We start from the raw sequence: 25,775 nt of genomic DNA, 5'->3' as shown, positions 1-25,775 counted from the left end.
TTTGAGGATGTAAATATGTGAGTATGTTAAAATTGACTATTGTTTTGTTGTGGTGTGATCTTCATTGATCAAGAATTGGGGGACGGGACAACTTATTGAATAGTTTAAAATGCACAAATAGTACAGAGCTTTAAAATTCCTTTAAAACACAACTATCTATTGAGAAAATATGTATAAAATATCCAGTTAAGTGTGAAACACTCCTCCCAACCATTAGGCACCTTTAGTCTGGCAGCCCCACGAGCCCTCGCTCTGTTAAGGTACGTCGGTATCATTTATTATTACTAAGGAGAAGTTAGTTCCAAGGCAACGTGGTACGCGGCACGAGCCACGCGGCCAACACACACACCACATTGCTAGGTCGGCTTCTTCCGCAACTGGTTCTATTATTTACATTTAAAATATTACTTTATATAACTGTAAATATAACAATATGTAAGTCGATATAAAATTGTATGGAGGGCTTGCAGATTACAAAAATATGAAAACTTATTCCGGTGAGCTTGGGTTTCGTGGGGCCGCTGTCGTTCCTATTCCTAACTTTCTCTAGCCTATGTTTTATTTTAAACATTACAGTTAAAAAATACACAAAGAGATCACACAGTTAATTCTTATACATGTATATAAACGCATCTCATAAGTATTAAATCGTATAATATGGAGCGGTTTACAATAAACCTTTGGTATTTGCCGTCATGGTGACCACTGGCCACTGGCCATAGTAAACTTTGCTCATTTGTAAAGTAAAACAGATGATTCGAGTGCTTGGCGAATACCGAGGGTTTACTGCGCTAATTACATTTTCTGATATTTTCCTATTAGACAGAAACATATTATTCAACGAGGATTCAGGGATTTAATTCATTCAATTTTTCACGCCAAAGATTATATCGGAAATTCACAATTATTTATCTACCTAAAAACTATTCTTTTTACATCGAGATTTGGAATAAAAATTGAAATTGTCATTTTGAATCTTAAATCTACGGCGCGGTTTGCGTTTGAATCAAGTTTCGCGAAAATTTCTAATCTTACAATCAAAATGGAATCTCCCAAAGTATAATATTGTTTCCATACGAGCACCATGCATCGCGCCCCCTAGGGACGGGAGAAGAGGAGGGAGGGGCCCCAGGGCGGGGGGGGCTGTCACTGCGCCGTCTGCGGAGGCTTGAACTCTTGCGGGGCGGGGGAACCCTGCGGGAACTGCTGGAAGGGCGGCGCGTAGCACTGCGGGAAGTACAGCTCCGGCTTGACGGGCGGTAGCGCGCGCAGCAACGGCTGCTTGCTGTCCATCAGCGGGTTGCAGTTGTTGTTGCGCCGGTTCTTGGCCGCGTGCGGGTTCATGTGGTTGTCGATGTGCTTCTTCACCTCGGGCTCCGTGGCGAAGCGCCGCCGGCAGTTGGGCATCGGGCAGCAGAAGGGCCGGTCGCCCTGATGCGTGCGCGTGTGCTGGTCCAGGATGGCCTTCTGACGGAAGTCCTTGCCGCACTGGCCGCACTTGTAGGGCTTCTCGCCCGTGTGAATGCGTAGGTGCTGGTTAAGGATGGTCCTCTGGCGGAAGAAGCGCGGACAGTACACGCAGCCGTACGGCTTCTCGTTCGTGTGGATCCTCAGGTGCTGCGTCAGATGCGATTGCTGACGGAAGCGCTTGCCGCACTCCGGGCACGGGTAAGGCCGCGACTCGATGTGGATGCAGCCGTGCTGGAGCAAAGTGGACTTCTGCTTAAACTCCTTCTGGCAGATGGGGCAGCGGACGTACAGTGGCATTCCCGCGGATCTGCCGTGCTGGATGACGTCGGGAAGTCCCTTGCCTCCACCGGCACCCTTCAGATACTGCAGCGCGCTGAAGTTGGCTCCGCCGAACACGGAGTGGCCGAGCCCCTTGGTGTCCTTGAAGTAGGCGGGGTACTGCATCGAGTCCGTGGGGGAGAAACAGCCGTTCCTGTTCTGGTCTGGGTGGGAGCTGTCCGCGTCTCCGAACGTGGAAGCCACCTCCTCCTTGCCCTCGTCCTGGGGGAAGGGCACGTCTTGGGGCCACAGGGTGGGAGTCATACCGTTCTTGAATATTAAGTGTGGAGACACGTCTGAAACATTATAAATACATACATTTAAATGGCTGTTGATTTATGAAATGCGTCTTTATTCATTATTGACAATTTATCTTGGCCAGAACCTATAACCTGAATATTTTAGAATGCAAACTAGACGGACTATATGTGCCGGAAGCATTTTGTCCTGTTACTTTTCGCATCTAAAAGTATGATTTATTTAAATCTACTGCGACTAAGTATTCAATTTTTTACTCATATTATTCGAAAAGACATCTAAATAAGTTGAACAAATGAACAGAAGGCCAATCGGTGATATAGCAAATCGCGACCCTCGGTTCATAAGTTGGGAGTCGCGCAATATTCTCATCTAACTTTGTTTAGTGTTAATTGATAGACAAAACGAAAATGGGATAAAGCGTGTCTCGGATAGCTCGGCGACCAGAGGTAAAGGGTAAAGGGCAGAGGAAGCGCATAGAAGGTCGCTGAGAGGGAAGGGCACAATGCTCTGTAATGAGAATATCGCTCGCCTTGGTGTGTGCGGACGTGCTGATTCAGGATGGCCTTCTGGCGGAAATGTTTGCCGCACTCCCCGCACGAGTAGGGCTTCTCACCGGAATGGATGCGCAGGTGCTGGTTGAGGATGGCGCGCTGCCGGAAAGTGCGCGGACAGTAGACGCAGGCGTACGGCTTCTCGTTGGCGTGGATCCTCAGGTGCTGTGTCAGGTGCGACTGCTGGCGGAACCGCTTGCCGCACTCGGGGCAGCCATAAGGCCGCGAGTCCGTGTGAATGCGCTCGTGCTGCAAAAGGGTGCTCTTCTGCTTGAAGTCCTTGCCGCACGTCAGGCACTTGAAGAGGCGCAGGTCTCCGTTGGGGTTGGGCTTGCGCGGCTTGGCGATCATGCCGTCCGCCGCGTGCACGCCTTGCTGGATGATGTCGGGCAGCGCGCTGCGCAGATCGGGCATGCTCCCGTACTGGTGGCCGTCCTGGAGCGACAGAGGCAGCGGCCCGCCGTCGCCCAGCGGCAGCATGGAGCCCGGCTGCTTCAGGTAGTGCAGGCCCGGGAAGCCGCCGGGCGCCAGCATGTGCCCGCTGGAGGGGTGTTGCGCGCGCGCATAGTGGGCTGAATACTGCTGCTGCAGGTCTTGGTGTTGCTCGGCGGGAGAGGCGTAGCCCGTGTGAATGCGCTCGAGGGGCTCGGACGGCAGGTGCGCTGGGGACGGCTGCTGGGGCAGCTGAGGCAGCTGGTCCTGCTCCGCGAGGGAGGGCTGCTCTGGGGGGGCGGGGCTACCCAGTTGCTGTTGCTGCTGTTGCTGTTGCTGTTGTTGCTGCTGTTGTTGCTGCTGTTGCTGTTGCTCGACCTCCGCTTGCTGGTGGGGAGAGCCGCCCGCGCCGCTCGGGGGGGACTGGTGCAGCTGCTGTCCTCCCCCGTAGCCTCCGTCCAGCACCCCGGTTCCCCACTGGCCCTGTCCCCTTTCCATGCCATCTTTGTATAGAACGTATGGCGCCCCAGTATCTGAAAAAAAGGAAAAAAATATAACTTAAAAAAGAGCTAATTTTACGTTGGAACTGTCGTGGAGTTGGTACATTTTTTATTAGGTAGGTGATGATTTGTACTCTACCGTTGAATATGAATATTTTTTTATTGTATTATTTGTTTTTTGTAGTTTAGTTCGTTTAGAAATGTGATAGAATTTGACCAGACAAAAAAATATAGTGTGTGCAAGTGAATAAAACATTTGAGTGCAATATAACAATGACAAGACATAATGGAACCCGGGCGTTTGCAATTAGAATAAGAAATTTTTGGGCGCCAAAAGTAACTTTTTTCGATTGCGTTCACAGCAGAATATTGCAATTACTGAGCTCCGTTTGTACCTATTTTACTATTCACACATTTATTTGGACAAATGAGTATATTTTAGTATGGTTTTTGTAGCGGTCGAGAGTAGAGAGTAACTAAAAATTTGCGTTTTAATTTGTGATAACTTTGTATGTTCGTTCAAAAACAAACAATTATTTTTGAAGCATTATTAAGATTTAAAACTTTTATGACAAAGTTTCTATGTTTACCGTGAAAAATATATTCTTTTTTTGGGGTACAGTTGTACCACAGGGACAATTTTACAACATTACTCAAAAAAGGGAGTTAAAATCTTAATTTTTCTCCTTTTCTAGAGATTAAAACAAGTTTTGTTATTCACATATATTTGTTTTGTAATTTTATTACACTAAAATAGTTAAGGTTCGTGATAACACTTTAACTGACGAATTCCATATGAGTTTTCTTAAGGTCAGGTAAAATGTGTATTATGTTAAATATTATTCTAATTTTAAAAATCAATACAATACAACTGACCCCGTGGTCAGGGACAGTTTAGCATTTCCTCCGATCTGTTTATGCGCTTATATTTTAATTTCTATAAGATTTAGAGAAATCTCCAAATGGTGTAAAATAAATTCGCTATTCGCCTGTCTGTTTGTGAGCTTAGTTCTTCTAAACTACGCAACGTATTTTGATAACTGTCATTGAGAGAATTTCTTCCGGAAGGTATATTGTATATATGCGCAATATAGTTATAGAAAGTAGAGTATGACGGCCGGCATAGTCCAGTGGTAACGCATTGGACTGCCATTCCGAAGGTCGCGGGTTCGAAACCGGCGTGCGCAAATAAATTTTATTTGATTAATTTGTGTTATTTCATAATTAATTAATTAAAATAATATATAGTATATTTGCGGCACGTTCCAGAGTGGAAGATACTACCAGTATCGCCCTGGTGTAAGACCACCATTCAGAATTGAAACGTTGCTCCAAATGGCTTTAGCCGTGTTTAGTGACTAGATCTGAATAGCCAGGTACTTCCCCACCTTCCTCTTTCCCTTCCCCACTTACCTTCAGCCTCACAACATCCCCCAATTGGGGATGCCATAGTCTCACTGGCTCCAGACGGGAGCAGTTGGGACTCTTGTGAGGTATTCACTATAAAAAAAAAATAAAAAAAAGAGTGAAAAGTCAATGTTTTGAAATCAAGTCGTAAAAAAATGTCGGGCGCTTATATTGCTAACGCTGTCTAAACCTTATGAGATACATCGACATAATGTACTACGGAATTGTATATCTTAAAAAGGCCTATAGAAAAGTCTGGGATGGCAGGGGGTTATCCTTAGGATATCTCCTAAGGATAACCCCCGGCAACGCCAGGTACACGTCAGCTAGTATTTATATAACAATTTGGTAGATAACTAAATTATGCGCCGTTGAATATGAATATTTTTTTCACAAGCCTTATACCTAAAAAGCAGAGAAAGGAAAAATTAATATTTTTGGTACAACTGTCCCCGGTTTCCTCTACCTTCTTTCAGAATTGTAACACAAGCAATTAATTACAGCTACACGTTTCTGCACTGAACAGGGTTAGGTTTATTAGACTTTCTAAGCATTCATGAAAATAGTCCACCTCTTACCTTACCTACATACAAACAAATATGTAAGTACGTAACATTTAGCCTACTAAAGTAGGTTTAGTATAGGATGTCGATCCACTAATTGAAGCAATCATGCAAGCGGCAGTTTCACCTCAAAACTGCATTTCATTAGAAAACGTCATTTCTACAAACAACCTGTGGTACTTGGCATAAGTTCAAGGTAGGCATGACGTTTTAACATGTCCCTACATCTATAACTCGTAGTTCTTTGCATACACATTAGACCTAGCATAATGTTAATTATTCCAATTTGACAGCTCGTACTGCTCATGCGAAGTCTGGCGGAGTATATTATGTAACACGGCTATCATATTGACAGGATTGACCTGACACGGAATACAAACACATGTTCATACAGACGAAATACAAAGCGCTCAAGTTAAAACAGACTTCGAAACGCAAACTCAACCATGCTTAGTATTAGGTATGACCAGTTTATAGAGATTATTATCTTTATTTGTGTAAGAGCATCTAGAAAATTCCGATGAAGGTAGAAAGGTTCATCTTAGAGTCCTAAAGAGCTAAAATAGATCATTTAAATCTCTAATGATTATTTGAACAATTCATCATTTAAAAGAGATCCTTGCTTGTGTACTGTAGTACCATATGATTACTGTGGGGCTCTCTAAATTGATTTGCCTGATAATAATTTTATAGAACGAAAAAACTACAGCTTGTAACACTTAAAATTGCAATTGGTGACATCCAAGGTGACGTAGATTTTGTAGATATGAAAAATCTATGGATTTAAAAAAATGATCTTTTATTCGTGGTTCATTCGTTTGTTCCTTGTCTATATCAAGCAGTTAGAAGTTCTTAGTTGATTTTACTTGGGTATGTAGGTAGCTACTTAAACTTTAATCAACTGGCTGCAATGCGTTTTCATATTACACACCTAATTTTAATTTGTCTACAAAGTTATTGTGTAAATATTACCGTAAAACAGATATAGGAAATCCGGTGTTGAGAGATCTTTGGTAAGTGGGTAGGTACTTGAAAAATGCGGAAAATCTGCTGTTATGTATCGAAACTGTATTTTTATATGACCAAACGTAAACGAGATCGTATTGTTAACTTATCACTATGACTGTTTTATTTGTAAGACCGTTATTCGATAAATATCGACCGTTACAGTTCGTAATAAGATATCTGCTAAAATCTGAGTCCGGCCAGATATCTACATCATTTTGGAGATAGAATTAACTCCCGGACAATGCGGTCATTTACTGGCTTGAAACGTGACTGTATTGTCAGAGAAGGAAGCTTCGCAGAGAGGTGACAGCCGAAATAATTAATTTTATATTGAAAATCGATAAAACCCTTATAACTTCATAATCAACTAAAAGTGTTTGAAAAATGTAGGTAAGTAGGTACCTACTTTGGAGGCAATATACATTATATTATATGTATATCTCCTCTAAGGTAATACAACACGTAGTATTGTAAGTGTTTGCTAAATAAATTTAATATTTGATAAAAGTTAGGTTAGGTTATTTTCATGTGTGTAATTCCAGTGGATGTAATTTACGTGTTTTTTATGTGAATACCGTACAAGAGTTTCAACTGCTCCCAATCGTCTGGAGCCAGTGTGACTATGGCATCCCCAATTGGGGTTTGTTGTGATGCTGAAGGTAGTGGGATGGGAATGCTATGGGGAGAGGAAGGTGGGGGGTGTACATGGCTATTCAGATCTAGTCATAAAACAAGGCTAAAGCCGTTTCAAACAACGTTTAGATTATAAGAACCAGGGTGATTCTCTGAGTATCTTCCACTCTGGAACGTGCCCCATATTATTTTTAACTAATAAATTATGAAATAACACAAATTTATCAAATAAAATTTACTTGCGCACGCCGAGATTTGAATCACGGATTGCTAGTCGAGGGCCTTCCCCCTCGACCACTGAGAGTGTTACTCCGTCCGTGTGTAATTCGGACAATGTAATATTGGTCGTTTAGCGTTATATTTTGCCCGTCAAATTAGAATTTTAAAGTTCCATAGCTCATGATGGAAATGGCGTTCCGAACTGAAAGTCGTTCTGGTTGATAATATTGGAGGGAGAGTAGTATTTCAGTGTGGTAGATAACTGTTAAAAACTGAACTTTTGAAATTTTCTTTTGTGAAGTCTAATAAAATGTTTGAATCATTCTGTGTGCAAGCAATGCACATGCGTGGGTATCTACCGTGTTCGACACAACATTTGCTGCGATACCTATATAACTATACGCAGGCAGAGGCGTTCTATTCATATACACTACCCCTACCCTACTCGCTTAAAATAAATATATAATGTATGCAAAATGATTTATGTTTTTACATTAACCCCAAAAAGGAGGTCCTGAAAAATATTTCCCTCAGGGCCTTTGTCATCTTTAGGGATGCTTGGTGGAGTTTTTTTTAATGAAAGGAAGGAGAGGAAGTTCTGGGAAAGTAAAAAGTATGAGGGTTGGGTAGGAATCTAGGGATCAGTGTGTCCAGGAGTGACGGACGTATGAATATATCCCACTGCGGCGTTAGGAGATGGGTCGAGAGACCAGTTGGAGAGGTCGAAGGGTCTCCCACACCAGCCTCTCCCGATCTGGCCCGCCATGCAGCCGGAGGGCAGGCGCATCCCGAACTCACCTCACCTGATGAACACGGGCATCCCTACTAAATCACAAAACGCAGCGAACCACTTAGGGTGACCTATGGCAGAGATGTTGGTTATCCAATAAATGGTTCCTGGGGTGGCGGTACCCAAAACCGCCTCCAAAATTGTATGTAAAATAATTGCACGAATACAAAATAATTTTCAAAATATGCGCAGAGTATCAATCACGAACCACAGCGCCGCGTGCGCCACACTGACCGCATGTAATATTATAATATCGTGTCAAATGCAGAAACTAAGTATACATATCATATTCAAATAATGTTGACTCTTTTCTTCATTCTACTCAAAAACGTACATGTGTGCGCAAGGGTACTACTCGTTTGTGTTGGTGTCTATAAAATCAGTGACTTTCGTGCTTTCGGCAGTGCCAGTAAATGTAGTAATCAGCGTCATCTCTTGGTACCTCTATTAATTAGTTCAACTTTACTAACTAACTGATAATATATCTTGTTGGCTTTCTTTCAAAATATTGTGTTTATTTGGTGGAAAATATATTGACATTTTATATATTCGAAATTGCCTTGAAATATGCATACATAAAGCGGTTATTTGTATATTTGATGTGGTTAAGGTAATCCAAACCAACATCGGATAATTGGAGTAATTTTGTAAAAACCTATCAATTTGTTCGCTGTTTTTCCTAATGCCTTCCCTGAATATAAACTCTGGGTACGCCAGAGCACACCATAAATTGAAACGCATTTTCCACATTATATTTACTGTCACGTTATAAAGTCTTTGTCATTCCTTCCTTGGTTAAATAACAGGCAATGCTTTCGCGTTGATTCATCCAGCGAAATGTCCAGTTTTTCTGCAAATTAACTCAAAGAGGCGCGTAGCAAGGCAATTCCGTTTTTTAGCATCAACCAGTTCATTATTAACAAAATGGACATCTCGGTTTTCCACCTTTCCTCGGTGGCAAATTCATTTAAGGTTTTTTTCTTCACGCTACAGCTTTATTACTTTGGTCTTTATTAATGGCATTTATTTTCTAATTTATAAAAAAAAATAAAGCAGTACGTATTCGTACTAGATATTTGCTAAATTTTTTGTTAAATTTTTTATTTAATTCATTTTGGTCAAGTATTTTGGCCGCAAATCCAAATATAAGTTTAGTATAAAGAAGGTCGCGCAGCCGTTATCTTAAAAAACGTATAACTATAATAGACTTTAAATTCTATTGTACAACTTTCGATATATATCTTTCATACTTCTTCACGCTGTATTCATTTATCTATGTTCTCTAAAACACCCAATCTTGCGTAATAAAGGTTTGATAAATACAAAAATTCAATAGTTTTGATGTACCAAATGTAAAACAAATATATGCTAAAAATATACTATTGAAACTATTCAAAAATACTGAATTCTCTACAATACCGCGTATTAAACTAGTATTAAACGCGTATTAAACGCGTATCAAACTAGGTCAAATCACAATGACATAAAAAATATTCCAGGTCATAAAATCACATTCGGACAAAGAAATTACATTTATTTTGCGACAAAACTCCACAACATCTTTCCCTTAGATATAAAGCGTATGGAAAATTTGAATGATTATAAATCAAGAGTAAAAATCTGGCTGAAAGAGATTAATGAAAAAACTCTGAAAAAAACATCAAATACGACATAGAAAACTAATAAAACAGAAATGAATAACTTTAGTCAATTTCGTCACCCTAGTGAGGAGGACTAAGAAATACAATTTACTATACATATATTCACTATCATATTTTAAAACTGTTCATGTAAATAAAATATATATCAACAAAGTTACTACACATAGTTCTGTAACTACTTTCATTTATTTTGGACTCTAATCACTATATAAAATTATTGCACCCTTTTTTAAAACAAAATTAACTCTCAGTGGTAAATTATATTGTATGTGTTTATATCGTTCATACTCAGTTTGTTATGATATTATACTCAACTTACATTATAGCAACTTACCTAGACGGAGAAAACTTACTGATTAAAATTATTCGTATTCCTATTACAGTGGGACTGCATACCTTTAACGAACGAATTGACAGATTTCCCAACAAACTATCAGTAAATGATATTAATAACGATATTTTATTACAGAATGCAGGGGTTGTGCAATGCAATACATTTCCATATTTTAACAAAAAAGCAATCAGACAAACAATAAGAAAAATAAATTGGACAAAATAACAATAGGCACAAAAAATGCGGAAAACAAGTGAAAAAAGTTAAAAACAAAAATGTACGCAGCAGCCGTTTATGACGAATAAAACACGAATCTGTTATGCGGATGTCGGAACACGTGTTCATAAGAATTCTAATATTGTCGTATGTCATCATTAAATTTAAATGCATGGATGCGAGTTCCGATTATTCTGAATGTCATAATATTTTATTAGGAAATGGCCTGCCATTACGTTTTTAACAGGATTTTAGTAAATCAGCAATACTCATTTTTCTCCGAGTACAACATGTGAAAGCTTTCAAGGCCTGGATAAATATAAAAAAATAAAAATGAAGTAAATAAACCTTGGCAAGTTCCCTCAAAAGTCAAATTATCTATTGATATTAATAGTGGGTATTACCTAATTATAAAATGCATATTTGTAATGTTGCAAATCTAAAATGAACACGGCCGAAAAGAGCTGCAGCAACGGAGATTCGGCGATAGCAGGAATGCATAATGCATTCGTCTTATTTAAATGTTAACCACGCCGCCCACCTCTGGCTTTGTGTTTTAACATATTGCCTGTAACATGGCCAACCATAAAAACCTCGTTCACCGTTTGACATTGACATTGAAGCGAATGTAAAAAGTGGTCCTGAATATCGAATGCACATTACCAAATGCACAAAGTAATGATACTATGTTCGATTTCAATATTATTATACCTGATAATGACTTCATATAATAATGTTTGCAGAAATATCAGGCAGCACTGAATACATGGCCGAATTTTTATTTTTTATATTTTTTTTTATAGTTAATACCTCACAAGAGTCCCAACTGCTCCCGTCTGGAGCCAGTGAGACTATGGCATCCCCAATTGGGGGATGTTGTGAGGCTGAAGGTAAGTGGGGAAGGGAAAGAGGAAGGTGGGGAAGTACCTGGCTATTCAGATCTAGTCACTAAACACGGCTAAAGCCATTTGGAGCAACGTTTCAATTCTGAATGGTGATCTTACACCAGGGCGATACTGGTAGTATCTTCCACTCTGGAACGTGCCGCAAATATACTATATATTATTTTAATTAATTAATTGTGAAATAACACAAATTAATCAAATAAAATTTATTTGCGCACGCCGGGTTCGAACCCGCGACCTTCGGAATGGCAGTCCAATGCGTTACCACTGGACTATGCCGGCCGTCAACACGCCGGGTTCGAACCCGCGACCTTCGGAATGGCAGTCCAATGCGTTACCACTGGACTATGCCGGCCGTCAACACGCCGGGTTCGAACCCGCTACCTTCGGAATGGCAGTCCAATGCGTTACCACTGGACTATGCCGGCCGTCGAATGGTCCAGTCGCGGATTCAATCGTAGCCAAGTTCTGTTTTTACTCGACCATTTGGCACTTCGGCACTGCGAAAACTTACTGATATAAAATATTAGTAGCAGAAGTCGGGACGAAATTTGAAAAGCACTGAATTCATAGATTAGATCCGCAAAGAGTGCAAGGCTGATGTAAGAGTGAGATGTAATGAGTCATGTAGAGTGAAAGAGCGAAGAAAGGAGTGTAAGGAGAATATATGACGCAAATGTGAATGGTAGGGGACGCCCGAGGAAGACATGGAACGATCAAGTGAATCAGATACTTGAATCGGGCCATGTCAAGAGTTAGAATAATAGAAGAGTATGTATGAGACAATGTATGAATGTGAATGAGGCAAGGAGTGTGTGCCAAGACCGAGTTGTTTGGCGGTCCATCCTCTCTGCCCACCCCTGCGGGAAACGGCGTGATAGTTAGTTCATTAGTTAGTTAGTTAATATTGCTAATTTATTAAAAATCTGGTAAAATTATTCGTATTCTTATTAAAAACGGGACTGAGCCTTTAACGAATAAAATTAACAGATTTCCTAAGAAAATATCAGTAAAACACGAATGTATTATGAGGATATCGGAACACTTGTTCATAAAATTTGTAATATTTTCCCATTTCGTCATTATATTTATTTATTATTTTTATTTATTTATTTTTTCATGTTCTCCATAAAACGGTTATACACCAATATATCATGGAGAAGATTACAAATAATTAAAAAGTTTACAGAGGCAGTTTTACTATTTTGTGACATGTTTTAAAAGATAGTTACTGAATTGTCTGTAGGTGACATTGAAAATGTCGATGTATATGTATCATGATGAACTGAGCTGAATGAGCACGTGTTCAGATATATTCTGAATGTACTAATATTTTTGTAGGAAATGGCCTGTCATCATGTTTTTAACAAGATTTTAATAAATCAGCAAAACTAATTTTTCTTAATGTGTCTGTAAATTTTATTTGTTACGTTCCAGTTCCGGTTCAAGATGGTGGTCTTGTTTGATACTACCTTTTTATCCTGCTGTTCCTACTTTCAACTGTCTGACCTGAGGAAAGCTCAAAAAGAATTGTCATCGAGATTACATTTCTTTGGAAAAATTGTATGATTCCTTATATGAAATATTTATGGTTTATAATTAAGTAGGTAGGTATTCAAGTATCCATCTACGTATAATTTCTCTTATCTTAATATTATTATTTCAGAGGAAATTTTTATTTTAATTTATTAAATTAGAAACATATTTTTTGGAGACGAGAGACACTAACTTTTCATAATATGTATGTCTATACTGTCCATATCCTTTGTTTTCCATTATCTTTGAAAACCTTTTAAACTAAAAAAATATACAAAAAAACAACTATATATTGCTTGTGAAAATACAGTGTTGACACTGTATATGCGCTGATGATGGATAGCATACGGCTGTTCGAAACATTCTCCCATGAAAGAGTAACAACAGGAACGGCTGCGTGGGCTTTTTCATAAAAAATAATATTGGAATCTAATTAAGTTTTTTTATGAAAAAGACCTTGCAACCGTTCCAAAAATCAACCAACATTATAAAAATCATCCCTATCACATTCAGTCAGACCCAGCTTTCTTAATAATATCTACTAGGGATAGTGTACTTAATTTAATCAGATGTTATCATAATGACCCGTAAATTATAAAATATAACTTATGAACAACAAGATGTTGAAAGTAGAAAGTGTAGAGAAAATTGATAGATTCTCAACATCGCGTTAGGGGTTAGTGCGTAGGAAATTTCCTAGATGTCGCTAGTGTCGCTAAACGTAGTACCAGAGTTTTCTTCGGGTGTTAAATTATATTGAATTTATTAATCTAAAGGCCATATATATTATATTTCCATTATATTAAATGGATTTAATAATACAAACGTTATGCTATAATGAAAAAGCAACCATACATTAATAATGCATGAATTAATACCGTACCCATTTTTATTCACCGTAGCGTGGTCTTTTGTTTTGTTTTATAAGCTGAGCAGAATTCTAAATCTTTGATAGTCAATAATCTATAGATAGGTAGGTACCGCCTACCATTTATTTAAATGTCATATATAGGTATCTATGAGTAGTTGAGTAGGTAATGAAAATCTAACCGCCTAAATAAATTAAGAAAAAACTTTAAATTACTTTTAATATATTTTTGCTAGTGTGGACACCCCTCACAACTTTTTCCTTCCCAGAACTTTCTCTCCTTACTTTTCCTAAAAATACCATCCTCATGGCATCACCAAAGATGACACAGGCCCTGAGAGATTTTTTTCCTCCCGTGTGGAGCAATATTTAAAAGATATATTTCATGCATATTAATGGATCGTGACGGTGAAAAAATCAGATCTGTCTATCTACCACCGTATGTACAACAATGCAGTAAAGAAAGAATTTAAACTTTTTCTGGGATTTTAAAATTTAAAATCCTTATTAGGTAGAATTATTACATTACAAACTTTAAATTAAATAGTATAAAAATTGCGTATTATATGTGCAAAGACAAAAAGATTTACTAATAATATTTAAAAAAAACTAACTTCAAAAGATATAATTATTTTTTAAAAAACTAACAAATCTCAATAAAATCAACAAATTCAAGTGGTGGTGAAGATAGCTACAATGAGGAGAGACTTATCAAGAAGCAATAGTAGTTATTCAAATTGTAAATTTCTCTATCGCTGTCGGAAAATAACCTATTAGATGACAACTCCGGTACTCAATGTTTTCAGTAATTAACTAAATACACAGTTCACGCTATAATCGATCAAAATCGAACGATTTGAATTGATGTAGTATTAATATGGAGATAGTCATGTCCAAAGCTGTGAGCTTTTCTTAACTTGTTTGCACTTTATAATTCAGTTGTTGGGATTGTATGCAGGATGGTAATCGCTCCATTTAAACCTGTTTTGAGTCGTGCAATTATTGTCTACATAACTGGTTCATGAATAAAGGGCGCGGGCTACTAAATCTGGTACCAGCTTCGCCAGCGGCCGTGAGATGGCGCCTACTACCTACTACACACTCCCTCTCCCCAGCCACAGGGTGGTCGCATTTGCATACGGACGAAATATGACGATCAAACCAAAAATTTAAATAGGTGGGTATCGCACAAGATTTCCAACTGCCCTACGGCATAACTGACTGTGGCATCCCCAATTGCGATATGTACAATCGATGTATATTGCGATGCTGAAGGGAGTGGGGTGATGAAGGAGATGTAGAAGAGGGATGTTGGCAAGTACCTAGCTAGTTATATATGGTCACTAAATACGGCTAAAGCAATGTCAAGCAATATTTCGATTGTAAATGGTGGTCTTTCTCAACAGTGCGGTATTTAGATTAGATATCTACTACTTTGTTAAAAAATATTACAATGATTTCAGATATTTGTGATTTTTTTCCTGACATTTTTTTCCTTACATTTCAGACCTCACATCTCTTGGACAGGTTTTGTATGAGATTATTTTGAATGAAAATGAATTTATCATAATTTAAAAAAAAATGATAGCAATAAGTTGAATATTTCCTTAGTATTTATTACGTCCATAAAAGAATAAAAATAATAACCATAAGTACAGGTAATTCTTCAAAGCTGGAGGCCTGATTTTCAGGCAAATTCGATGCATTAACACGATGATATAGCAAATTTTAAAAAGTATGTTTTTAGAACGTACCTACACTTTTTCAGTTAGAAAGTGGCTCCCAGTAGATCTGGACGGGTAATTCAAGGACACCTAACCAGTTTTTGGTTCGCAAACCTATATTTCTACTGGTTTAGCTCCACATCTTTATTTACCTAGTCTTAACGAAAAGCTGTATAATTATTATTTTTTCCAAATTTATTACCAAATTTTACACTGGGTGAATTCCATATTAGGATTACTTTATGTTTGTGTACTCATGACGTCAATACGAGTCTATACGTTTGTTAGATACTTCGGGCGCAACACTTGAAAATATTTACAAATAATTTTTAAGATTCTATGAAGAAAATAGCTGACGATCGTAGTCCTTGATTAATCGATTGAGTGATTGAGTTAATAAACATTGTAAGAATTGTTATACAGGGTGTATCGGCACGTACCCGACAAACTTTAACCAGCTATTCCTTAGCATATTTGGAGTAAAAAATCTTATGTGCACTTTGCTGTCCGGTAACGTTTTTTTTTAATAAAAAATTTACTATTTATATTTTCACCACTGTTTTATCCTTTGTCAAAGTTTGAAAACCCATCTGGCAAGATTTTATTCGAATTCCGTTAAATAATGTACGTGCGTACCTATATTGGCGCGCTTTTACAATCACAACGAAATGGCACGGCACCATTCGTCTCATTTTTAACTACTATTATTTAGTGTGTGCGAAAGAGCGAAGACGCTTTTCGACATACTTGCTTATAACAGCTGTTGAACACGAAAAGCAATGCCAATGACAGTGATGGAGTGTGGAAATTTTTAATTTTTTGTTTTTAATTGAAAAAAAAAATGCTACCGGACAGGAAAGTGCCCATAACATTTTTTACTCCAAATGTGCTAAGGAATAGCTGGTTAAAGTTTGTCGGGTTAGTGCCGATACACCCTGTATAGTCACAGTTTTAGTTTGAATTTTTTTTGTTGTTAAAAAGCAATCATTTTACATGCACCGCTAATATACTGAAATATTTGTCATGTACCATTATCACTTCTGGGCATTTTCGCCAAGGTTTGAACATGTTTTTTATCCTTTTACATTCGGTTACTTTTACGTTTTATTTTCATGTCTTCTCCAATACCAGATTTCTAGAAGTCGGGAGTTTTTTTTCAATGCAGAAATTCTGGGTCCAACTACCAAAATGTGTACTTCTTATTGCCCAGGTTTACTGGAGGGTAATAATGTGGATTCTTCAGTGAACATCTTCAATTTATCACTTAATGAATAAAAAAGTTTGTTGCTGGGGCAGTTAGGTCATGTGCAAATAAAACTGTATACAAGTAATATAATTGAATATATTTTTAATAGCTTCCTATGCAAAAACGGCGTAAAATATATTACCTAAATGAGCACGGAATGGAATTAACGGATTCCATAAAAGAAATGTTAAATGGGATTTTTTTCAATGTTGTTCCTAATTTACGTAAAAACTGTATATTTTCCAAATATATATTACGTGCGCTATTTAAGACACCACAAAACTAATCTATACACCTAATTTTTTTAAAGCTCTTGCCTAAAGCTCCTTATAATTCCGTGTACAGGTGGCGGGCGCATGATTGCACATTTCATTGCAAGTAAATGCAGCCAGGAATGTTCGGTAAAAAGAAGTATGACCAATAAGGAATGCATCGTTTAACAGGTGCGAATTGACCGACGCGCGATGCGGCGCTTGCCGTGACTTATGGAGGGCGAAAGTTCTCTTTAATATTCGAAACGCGATGTGAAGAAATGCTTTTTTTTTCTCAAGCGAGCTCTCAACTTATTGTGGATTTATGCATTTTTAAAAACATCATGTATCACATTGTTAGACGTAAATAGGGATTTGTCAATAAAGCGTTATTCTTTTTCAGACATGTAATTACATGATGTAACTTTTTATTCGCGAAAAAATTCTTATAAAACTCTTGGCAGGTAAATTACTACTGGTAAAATTCAAATATCTTGAGTGACAAATATTCCTGGGTTTGGAATTGCCTGAAATATTTTGTGTGACAAACGTTTGAAATTACCTGAGAATATCTTGAGTGACAAACATTCCTGGGTTTGGAATGACCTGAGAATATCTTGAGTGACAAACATTCCTCACGTTGAAATGACCGGAGAATATTTTGAGTGACATACATTCCTTGGTTTGGAATGACCTGACAATATTTGAATAACTCCTACTACCATCATAAGAAGCAGAAGATGTTGGTTGTACAATAATGGAGACGTAACCAGCAGATAAGTTGAATCAGCGACGTCTTGGTGGGAACCCGATGCATTTGTAAACTCAGCCACTGACCGGTGAGTACCTAACTAGAGTACTGCCGTGTAGAGGTGTAGAGGTCAGTTGTAACTTCTCTTTCTGTTACTTGTATCGTTTGTGAGTAAGAGGGAGAGGTTACAACTGATCTGTCAGTTTTACAAAATGAGTGTTTATATATAATTCGTTCTTGTTTGAGACTTTAGGATTGCATTCGATTCATATTATATTATATTTGATACTACATCATTTTGGCAATAAATTTGAGAATATTGTAGACATGTTTAAAGATTCCGTATAAGTTATAAAACGAAATCTTTTTAATCATTTTACTGAGATGTATGAATTCACAACTCCGTAGTTAATACACTTTTGTTTTTATATTTATATGTTCCTTAATACATATTTAGCTTTCCGTAATCCACACTATTAATTTGAATTTACCTTAATTTAATCAAAAATCATAATTTATTCTAAACTATGTAACACAACTTTATTGCTTGTTAACTACTTTTGTAAAAGCCCATTGGGGCGTAAATAAATAAATAAATATTCAATCGATGAGGATTCAATCTATTATACTATTTTATTGAAGAAAACAATTGTTGGAGATAAGATTATTTATTTTTGAGTATTGATTGGTTTAATTATTTAATTATTATTATTATTACTATTTAATGTAATTTGCGAACTTCTTTTTCTAGGTCAGAGAAAGGTCAAGACATTTTATAAATAAATGAATTCTTCGGTGGCCAAATTTTCATTTTTGATTTTGGTTGAATTGAATGAACTTAAATAAGCAGCGACCTTTATAAAATATGCAGTTACGATTAAAAACTCCGAGGATGTGTTTCATTGATATATTTCATTGAATCTCTTAATCCACCATGAGGTGGTTATTTTAGTTTAAATATATAAAAAGTCAATAAATTAATGTAACTTATTACATTACTTGATTTTCTTTCTAGATTCACTGAACATGGATAGAACTAACATTATCATCTGGTGAGGACCACCATCGGTAACGAAACGTTACTTGAGCTTGATTTGGCTTTTACTACATTTAGTGACCAAATCTGGATAGCGAGGTAATTATTTTCAACCATTTTTCTCTCCACAATGTTCCCAATACCTTCAAGGGGAAGATACCGCATAGATTCACTGGCTCCGGGCGATTTAAAGTCTTGTGCAGCATCATTTTAAAATAAGAGTTTTATAAAATTTTCTAAGTACAGCCACCCTTTATTCCTTTTTCTTAGAGGAAAATCAGTCGGTACTGTTAGAGAAAGGTTGAGTTTTTCAGAGGTTTTAAAAATACATAAAGTAAGTGATATTTAAATAAATGTATATGGAAATAAAATTAAAAAAATAATAGCTTTGTGGAAAATCGTCATCCTTTACAGTTATTATTATTAAAAATAATAATTTTGGTAGTGTGCCTATGTATTTCTGAATTCTAACTAACTAACCATCACGCCGTTTCTGCAGGGGTAGGCAGAGAGGATGGACCACCAAACAACTCGGTCTTGGCACACACTCCTTGCCTCATTCACATTCGTACATCGTTTCATACATACTCTTCTATTATTTTGACGCTTGACATGGTCCGACTCAAAGATCTGATTAACTTGATCGTGCCATGTCTTCCTCGGGCCTCCCCTACCATTCAAATTTGCGTCATATGTTCTCCTTACACTCCTTTCTTCGCTCTTTCACTCTACATGACTCATTACATCTCATTCTTACATCAGCCTTGCACTTTTTGCGGATCTAATCTATGAATTCAGTGCTTTTCAAATTTTTAATTGATTACGGGAACGATTCAGACCTGCAATAAAGCAGGTACAAACATTATTTTCATTTAAAAAATTATGTTTGAAATGTGTATTTCTTTTGTAAAAATTTTGGACAGATGTCTTAATTTTTCAAGTTAGCTAACAGTTTTTATTCGAAATGTAAATTTATGATCGTCTTTTGAAAGGTATACAAGTTTTTTGGTCCTTATGTATACAATACTTTCAGCTTCACAAATCCTACAATTATAATATCCAGTGATTTTTCATGGGTCTGCATTAGTAAATTATAAGCCTCAACAAATTTACGATATAAATATTCAGATACAAAATATATTATGTTTGTAAAAATCAACAATAATTCACCCTTTTCTGAAGTGAAAATGCAGCCAGTAAGTAAAGAAAGAACATTGCACTTTTGTGTTGGCAAAAAGTGCAATGCACACAACAACACTTCCACTGCACTACTCAAAGTGCTCGGTGCTTGTCCCGCCCGATTGTAAACACGCGGTTTGGCGTTGTGAACGCCGGCAGAAATAAATATATTATTTCGGTTCAGATCCGGCGGTGACTAACCCACAGCGGATTATATTATTATAATGCCACGCGAGTGTGCATTTATTACTCGGATTGTCTGCGGTTCGCGTGAATACGTCTGCGAAGCGAAAGGAAGATGGCCACAAAGGTTACAAAGGAAAACGAAAGGATCGCAAACGAAAATATAACGGAGACACACACGAGTTTTTCATAATCAGTAGGTACTTTAAAAATAATATTTATCACGCAAATGATACAGGGTGTCCGGGGGTAAAGTGTACAAACTTCTGGAGGTACCTACTTCTACATGATAAAAAATAAAAAAGTTGATAACTCTTTTCGAAATTCCATCGTTTTTTTCCCATACAAAAATATGGAACCTTTTTTACTTGTATTCCATATTTTTTTTTTACTTATATTTTTTTTTATTTTTTTTTTATTTATTCTTAAATATATTTGTATGACAAAGGTATAGTATATTTTCCGCCACGCTAGGAGTTCACCTGCGTTGTGGAGGACTTTTTCAATTGTAAAGTTATATAATACTAAACAATACAGTGGAGATTAGTTAGACAGAGAAACAAAAAAAATTAAAATATAATATCGATTTTTACATAGTTTTAACAAGAACAAATGTAAAATATAACAAAATTAAATATTAAAAGGATTGTAGCCAGTTCCACAAGTGTTTTTTGTATTCTGTAAGATTAGATGTTTTATATTGTGTTGGAAGTGAATTGTATAGCCTGGAATCTGTAGTGTTTTTGTCCAAAGGATGTGTTGGTTTTTGGTATTAGTAGTTGGTGTGCATGTCTTGTTCTAGTTATTATCATGTAGAATCACTTCCCGTCAAGTTAGTGCACTTAACCCCCGAACACCTTGTAATTATCAGCCCAGTGCAGTGGCGTTGTGACTCCCCTGTTGTTGAAGGGGGCGCTCACCAAGATATCGAATAAAAAAATGTAGTACGCTATAAACTTCGTTACTGACTTATTACATTACGAAAGCATTCTTTGTGTGGGTTGATGATTTTCACGAAGGGTTAGTATTGTGTTAAAACTTCAACCATTTCTAGGTTTATAAAAGCATTTAAAGTACTTTATAGTAATGTTCTAAAATTGTGAATTTTTAGACATTATAATTGTCAATAAATTACCTAAAAAAAAACAATTACGCTAATAAAATCGAAAAAACATCCAGATCTACTAGATCTGCTAGACCTACTTGATCAGGAATCACTTCATCAAAACGGAATACAGATGATTAGTAAAACAAAATAAATTATGGGCATTAGATATATGCAATTTGTACACCACGAGACGTCTACAAGCACACACTACATAGTTCGTCGTATACGATTTGTGTAGGCGGCTATATCAGACGTTTCGTGGCCATATCACGTGTCGTCTTGAGGAATAAAACTTTCAGCGGCATTGTTTAGTCTGTGTCAGACTACTTCAGCAGAGAGCTCTTCGGGGTGTCTTTCTCCCAAAGTCAGCGGTAGAAACTCACTTCAGTATAATATATTACAATGTAAAATTTGAGTAGTTCCCATATCAAACATTATTAATTTGCTTACCAAAAATACATATTTAAGAAAAATCAACTATGTGTTTGAGCAGACAAGAATTGAGGTTCTGTTGCTATTGCTCCTTCTTTTTTAAGCACACACGGACATACTGGCGGTTTCCACTGCAGGGCATAGTCAACCAAATCCTCCCGATGGATCTGCCCTCTCCTGACATTCCTGCAATTTTTGGCATGTAAAATTTGTTTCTCTTAACAAAAAAAATTTAAAATAACTGTATATGTAACAATTTTCCACCTTGAAAGATCAGATAGCTTAATTGCCTCAGGTATTTACTCCATAATATGCCAATTTATCAAAAAATGAAAAAATAAGTAGAAAATCAAACACACTTAAAAACGTCATAAGAAGGACAATTGCATACCTAACTCTTATGTCAATATCGTAACTTGAACTGGAAGGAAAAGATGAACGCAAGAGGACGAAGTGTGACGAGGAGCCGGCTGGGCAGCTGTCAGAGGTCTGAGGACTGAGGACAGTGTGAGGGTATCGGATAGTATTAGTACGTGTATAATGGGTTTACCGGGCGATGCAGTACTGCACGCCGGAGTGACACACCCGACCCGACGAATATATCAAATTTCGTGCATCTTTCTCACAAGCCATTTTACATGGCTGTGGCTAAAAATACGCCGTCTCTCGACCGAAGTTTTTGACGCGCATTTCGGTCGAGTTCGTCGACCCGTCTCGACGAAAAACCTGTTGTGAAAAAATACGTCTGAGTTTTTTGCGCCCGCTCGGGGGTGGAAAGGGCACTCTGCACCTTATTGCCCTCTCTCCAAGGGTGATTATCCCCGGGAGCCGTGGCGCGGTGTGCGTAGGCGGGTTTGAAAAATAATGGCCAGCTCATATAGTCCCCCGGCCCCCTCACCCGCCCCCGCAAGCCAACCCCCCTAGACCGGGGCCCTAGACGGTGGCAATGAATGAAGTCTCGCCTTTGTGTTGTCTCGGGCTCGTAGCCCGTGGCGAACCGTGGGAAAACATTTCTTCGATATTTGCACACACAAATTGATTACATTATTAAATCAAAATAGATTTTACGAGCTTTCCATTGCAGCGCAAACTTCTAAAAGCTGTTAACTGAATAAATATATAATTTTGTTTGACGTTTGGGTTATTGAGCCGCGTTGCACTTCTTCCTCCGCCTTAAGCCAACACTTCAGACAACCTTCAGCGTCCATCATCAGGGCAGTTGCATTAATGTACGTTTATTTGCTTGGCCGCGGTACTAAACCGAATAAGTGACTCACATTAATTATCTATATGTGTATTATAATGTGTTATTGATGCGTGTTGTGCTTCTTCTTCCTAAAGTCAACGTTTCAGACGACTTTTAGAACGGGTTGTTTCGGAGAATTTGAACAATTCATCAAATTTCAACGTTCATTTTCAAGATCTGTGAAAGATTTTTTCAAGTTCTGTTTTTATTGCAGTTTTGTCAAGCAACTAGCCTACAATGATATAATAACAAAACTTGAATAGGACTTTCACAGAACCCGAAAATGAACGTTGAAATTTGATGAATTGTTCAAATTCTCCGAAACAACCCGTCCTTAGAGTCCATCGTCAGTGAGACGTGTAAAGTAAAATGTGTATCAATAATACAATACCGTAGTAGTAAACCGATTTAATGAGGACTATACTTGTTAGGCAAGAGCCTACCATTACCTAAAAAAACACAAAAATGTGAAAATCTTAACCATGTCATATAAGGCCGTGAAAATCGTATGTGATATCGAAACACGGAAATTGATTAAGGACTTACTCATAAACATAAACTATTCATATCAATATGCATCAAGCTTAAACAATGAAACAGATCAACCTTTGCGTACTGCATAATAATAGAGGAAAATTCCGAGCGTAACCCTCAGCTAATTACACGCCACTTGCACTGGTTAGTTCTGACATTTCAATGATACTCTCCCTCTTACGGGGCTAGTGTGAAATGTTTCACTTTCAACCCTTTACCAACTAAACTCGGCAAACTTTCCCCTCCGATCCTACCCTTACCCAACTTCCTCCCCATTACCCGGGCAAACAAACAGTTCTAGTTCGACTTGGAGTTGGTTATACGGCCGGAATCATAATGCTTGCTACTTTCTACTTACTGCTTGCTACTTACTGCCGAGAGGAAGTGGATACAAGGTTACAATAAGGAAGGCGTATGAAGATTGACTGCATCGGAAAAGCCTATATTCTCTTCTGATGTAGTTAATATTACATTATAAGTAGCTAAATTCTTTATTATGCTGGTCTATAATAGTATACTTTGCTATATTTTCGTTCTTGTGTTATTTTTACCCGATTACACGGAGAAAAATGACTATGGCTGATTTATTAAAATCCTGTTAAAAATGTGATGGCAAGCCATTTCCTAATAAAATATTAGTCCATTCGGAATATATCGGAACACGTGTTCATGCAGCTGCGCTTTTCCTGATAAATGTAATGCCATCCTCATAATACATTCGCGTTTTACTGATAGTTTGTCGGGAAATCTGTCAATTCATTGACGTTTTTAACAGGAATACAAATAAACTGATCACATATTTAATAAATTAGTAATATTTTGTAACAGTAAGTTTTCTCCGTGTAGTACGTAAATTGGTTTCATATTTTTTCATTATTAAATATACAAACAAATTACAATAATTTACAAATATAGAAATATTTTAAGCTAATTGCGAAAAAATATTTTTTTTTTTACGAAACTCAATTAAGAAATAATTTCTCATGTTTGAATTGGGGAGTGGCGTCACTGTGGATTATAAGGTGTAAAATTTAACAAATTGTTATAAATCGAAATGATAAGTTAAATAATATGTTGACTAATCTGTACAAAAACAGAATAGAAATATAACAAATTTAAAATAATTAACCTTTGTGGATGACATATCAGTGCCAAATAGAAAGATCATAACAAAACATAAATTTAAAACAACTTAAACAAATAATTTAATAAAAATAATTGAATACATCGGTGGATAAAGGCGTTGTACAAAAATATAGCAACATTGATGTTGATGTAAATTAATAATTTTTTTCTAAATTAACTACAGACAAAAATAATTTTCTTGAGAATCTGTCATCTTTGAGGATGCTATGTGGAGAAGAAGGAATGAACACGGGTCTTGAATATACCCGTGTTGTAGGAGGGAGAAAACACAGAGACCGGCAAATTGCATGGTGGAATGTCTAGTTTCCACTTAATTTCGTTTTGACATTGTTTTTGTTTAAGAGGTTGTGTTTCATTATGTCACCTTTTTTTTTAAATTTTGTTTTTTGATTTTATTTTGATTTTTTTTATTTTGATTTTTTTTATTTTGATTTTTTGTGTTAATTTAGATGTTTTTTGTGAAAAAAAAATGTAAAAGCCCAGCCGGACGTGAATTTAGAAATAAATAAAAAAATAGTTCCACAGCCGAGCTGTTGAACTCATGAAACAGTCGAATAGCATTCTCATGTGAGAAATGTCGACTGCTGCATGACGGGTTCGATGACGCTAGTTCATCGGAGCATCTTCCATTGAAATACAAGTAGAACTATGACAGCATTCTGTCTGACGCCTGTGCTCTAAAGATTCTAATCCGTTTGTTAAGATAAGGGAATATATCAAACGGACAACCCGTTTCTGCATAGAGTCGAGGTGTTTTTTTCACGTATTTGGGACTCCAGTGGCTACCAAATTCAACAGTGGGTGCAATTGAGATTTGTACAAGAGTCAATAGTTGTTGTGTACCATTAAAATTAAATTGATACTACAATTTTTTTTTATTTAATTTTTTATTTATTTATTCTTAAATATATTAGTATTACAAAGGTACAGTATATTGTCCTCCACGCTAGGAGTTCATCTGTGTTGTGGAGGACTTTTTCAATTGTAAAGTTATATAATAGTAAACAATACAGTGGAGATTAGTTACACAGAGAAACAATAAAAATTAAAATATAATTTCGATTATTACATAGTTTTAACAAAAACAAATTCGAAATATAACAAAATTAAATATTGAATTGATTGTAGCCAGCTTCATATGTGTTTTTTGTATTCTGTAAGATTATATGTTTTTTATTGTTTTGGAAGTGAATTATGTAGTTTTATAGCCTGGAATCTGTAGTGTTTTTGTTCAAAGGATGTGTTGATTTTGGTATTAGCAGTTGGT

General features: G+C 37.0%; 1 protein-coding gene across 2 annotated transcripts in view; it reads right to left on the bottom strand.

Annotated features, from left to right (window-relative positions):
- Positions 1 to 1,132: 1,132 nt before the first annotated feature.
- jim (zinc finger protein jim) overlaps positions 1,133 to 25,775 on the bottom strand; it is a 38,407-nt gene continuing 13,764 nt past the window's right edge. The window contains exons 2-3 of one of the 2 annotated variants that reach the window (XM_089633383.1): positions 2,579 to 3,565; positions 1,133 to 2,084 (exon numbers count right to left, since the gene is read on the bottom strand). In XM_089633383.1, coding sequence (XP_089489509.1) covers positions 1,147 to 2,084; positions 2,579 to 3,565 — 1,925 coding nt within the window. In that variant the 3' untranslated portion in view covers positions 1,133 to 1,146. The remainder of the gene's footprint in view (positions 2,085 to 2,578; positions 3,566 to 25,775) is intronic. The other variant, XM_089633384.1, reaches the window with a different exon arrangement.

Source organism: Hesperophylax consimilis, chromosome 7 (genome assembly GCF_061612785.1).
Source record: "Hesperophylax consimilis isolate HC1 chromosome 7, BYU_Hcon_1.0, whole genome shotgun sequence".
Lineage (NCBI taxonomy): Eukaryota > Metazoa > Arthropoda > Insecta > Trichoptera > Limnephilidae > Hesperophylax > Hesperophylax consimilis.
This window is presented reverse-complemented; position numbering and strand designations above follow the sequence as displayed.